Source organism: Cyprinodon variegatus, unplaced genomic scaffold (genome assembly GCF_000732505.1).
Source record: "Cyprinodon variegatus isolate N-32 unplaced genomic scaffold, C_variegatus-1.0 Scaffold2907, whole genome shotgun sequence".
In the NCBI taxonomy this organism is placed as follows: domain Eukaryota; kingdom Metazoa; phylum Chordata; class Actinopteri; order Cyprinodontiformes; family Cyprinodontidae; genus Cyprinodon; species Cyprinodon variegatus.
This window is the reverse complement of record NW_015153360.1, coordinates 9,938-12,172: the sequence shown is the minus strand read 5'-3', so window position 1 is coordinate 12,172 and position 2,235 is coordinate 9,938. Positions and strand designations below refer to the sequence as shown.

The following is a 2,235-nucleotide window of genomic DNA, read 5'->3' as shown; positions in this document are numbered from 1 at the left end:
TCCACTTCAGTCTTACTGATCCACTCTACTGAATCAGTTCACTCTACTGATCCACTTCAGTCTACTGATTCAGTTCACTCTACTGATCCACTTCAGTCTTACTGATCCACTCTACTGAATCAGTTCACTCTACTGATCCACTTCAGTCTACTGATTCAGTTCACTCTACTGAATCACTCTACTGATCCAGTTCACTCTACTGATCCAGTTCACTTTACGGATCCACTTCAGTCTACTGATCCAGTTCACTCTACGGATCCACTTCAGTCTATTGATTCAGTTCACTCTACTGAATCACTTTACTGATCCAGTTCACTCTACTGATCCACTCTACTGAATCAGTTAACTCTGCTGATCCACTTCAGTCTACTGATTCAGTTCACTCTACTGATCCACTTCAGTCTACTGATCCACTCTACTGAATCAGTTCACTCTACTGATCCACTTCAGTCTACTGATTCACTTCACTCTACTGAATCACTTTACTGATCCAGTTCACTCTACTGATCCACTTCAGTCTACTGATCCACTCTTCTGAATCAGTTCACTCTACTGATCCACTTCAGTCTACTGATTCAGTTCACTCTACTGAATCACTTTACTGATCCAGTTCACTCTACTGATCCACTTCAGTCTACTGATCCACTCTACTGATCCAGTTCACTTTACGGATCCACTTCAGTCTACTGATCCACTTTGCTGATCGAGTTCACTCTACTGATCCACTTTACTGAGCCACTTCAGTCTACTGATCCAGTTCAGTCTACTGATCCAGTTCAGAAATGTAATTGCATTTGATCAGTTCTTTTCCTCAGTTCTTTTCTTTTCACTAATGAGTTCTGGGAATCCACTCGTTCCAAGTCTTGACCACCTTCGGTCTTAAGGGATCATTTTAAGGGTCCCTAGTGTGCTGAGCGTCCATGTCCTCTGTCCTTAGTTTCTTTAGTGTCCATTAATCTATCTCCAGTGTCTTTAGTGTCCATGTCCAGCCTGGGATGAAGCTTGTCCTTCTGTCTGTCCTCCAGGTGGTCACACTACAGAGATCCTGCGGCTGATGGACAGCCTGTCCTCTGTCTACACGCCTCGGCATTACGTCATCGCTGACACCGATAGGATGAGTGAGGACAAAATAGTGTCCTTTGAGAGCTCCAGAGGACGTGCCCCGTCTGACCTCCAGGTACATGCCTCCCATCCTGTCCACATCACATCAGGACATTCTGGTTTAGACCAGATCCATGCAAACAGAACCAGAACAGCAAGTCAGGCACCCCAACAGATCCACAGCTCATCAGTGTCCACCTGTCCTCTAGAGATGGTCCTGTCCAACAAACTCAACCGAGTTTGTAATCAAGTTCCGCTGGAGTTCAGTCAGAAGACGGTAAAGACAGTTCTGACCCTGCTTTGTCCTTCAGAGGAGCTCCAGCGGATAATTCTGCAGGGTTCAGCACTGCTTCTACCGCTAACGGAGTCTGTAAGGCTAGCAGCTGCAGGGACGAGCAGCGAGGACACCTAGAGCCAGTTAGCTCCCGCAATGCTAAATACAAAAACAGCAGCCATTGTATTTCCTGTCTGTCACCTAATGTCAGAACCTCTGGCTGTAGCTCCGTCCAAAGCGCCTGGGACTCTATCCCAGACACCGTGCAGGACGCTAGTTTGTAGCTCTGAGCGACGGTCTGTTGGTTTGCACCCGAAACCAAAACATGCAGCGCTGCGGCCAGTCTTTGGGGAACACTCACGGGGGAACTGTGTGGCTTCCGGCGTTAGATGAAGGGTTGTGGATGGCGAACAAACTCATTAAACCGACACACAGACCCACAATCCTAGCCAGTTCCTGGTTGTCCTTGTTGTGTTGTGGCGTGGAATAACAGCGCAGACCATGCTTTAAGAGTCTGGGCATCAATCAAAAATATCTGCGTCATTCCTGCAACAAGCTAACTGCCACACACTGCTGCAGGAGGATAACCAGTCCTTACTGCTGCTTCTGGGTTCATCAAAGGGTAAAAAGTGAGAGAAGGTCTCAGAGAATGGATCACGATCAGAACACAGCAGACAACATCTCTGCTATCGACTTGTTGGTCTGAGCTGCTTAACTTGGAACAGAACAGACAGGTTTAATCTAGAACCTCTTCTGTGGTAGAACCTCATTGCTTCTGCCAAAGATCCTCACTGTTCTATCACAGAGCCTCACCGTTCTCCCGTAGAACCTCCCCGTTCTCCCGTTGAACCTCCCCGTTC

The 2,235-nt window shown here is 47.4% G+C and overlaps 1 protein-coding gene across 1 annotated transcript in view; it reads left to right on the top strand.

The window, feature by feature from the left end:
* Positions 1 to 989: 989 nt before the first annotated feature.
* The window catches only part of alg14 (ALG14, UDP-N-acetylglucosaminyltransferase subunit), a gene marked incomplete at its 5' end in the record, with an annotated part of 3,177 nt that continues 1,931 nt past the window's right edge, over positions 990 to 2,235 (top strand). Inside the window, one exon of the mRNA XM_015369308.1 lies at positions 990 to 1,177. Coding sequence (XP_015224794.1) covers positions 990 to 1,177 — 188 coding nt within the window. The remainder of the gene's footprint in view (positions 1,178 to 2,235) is intronic.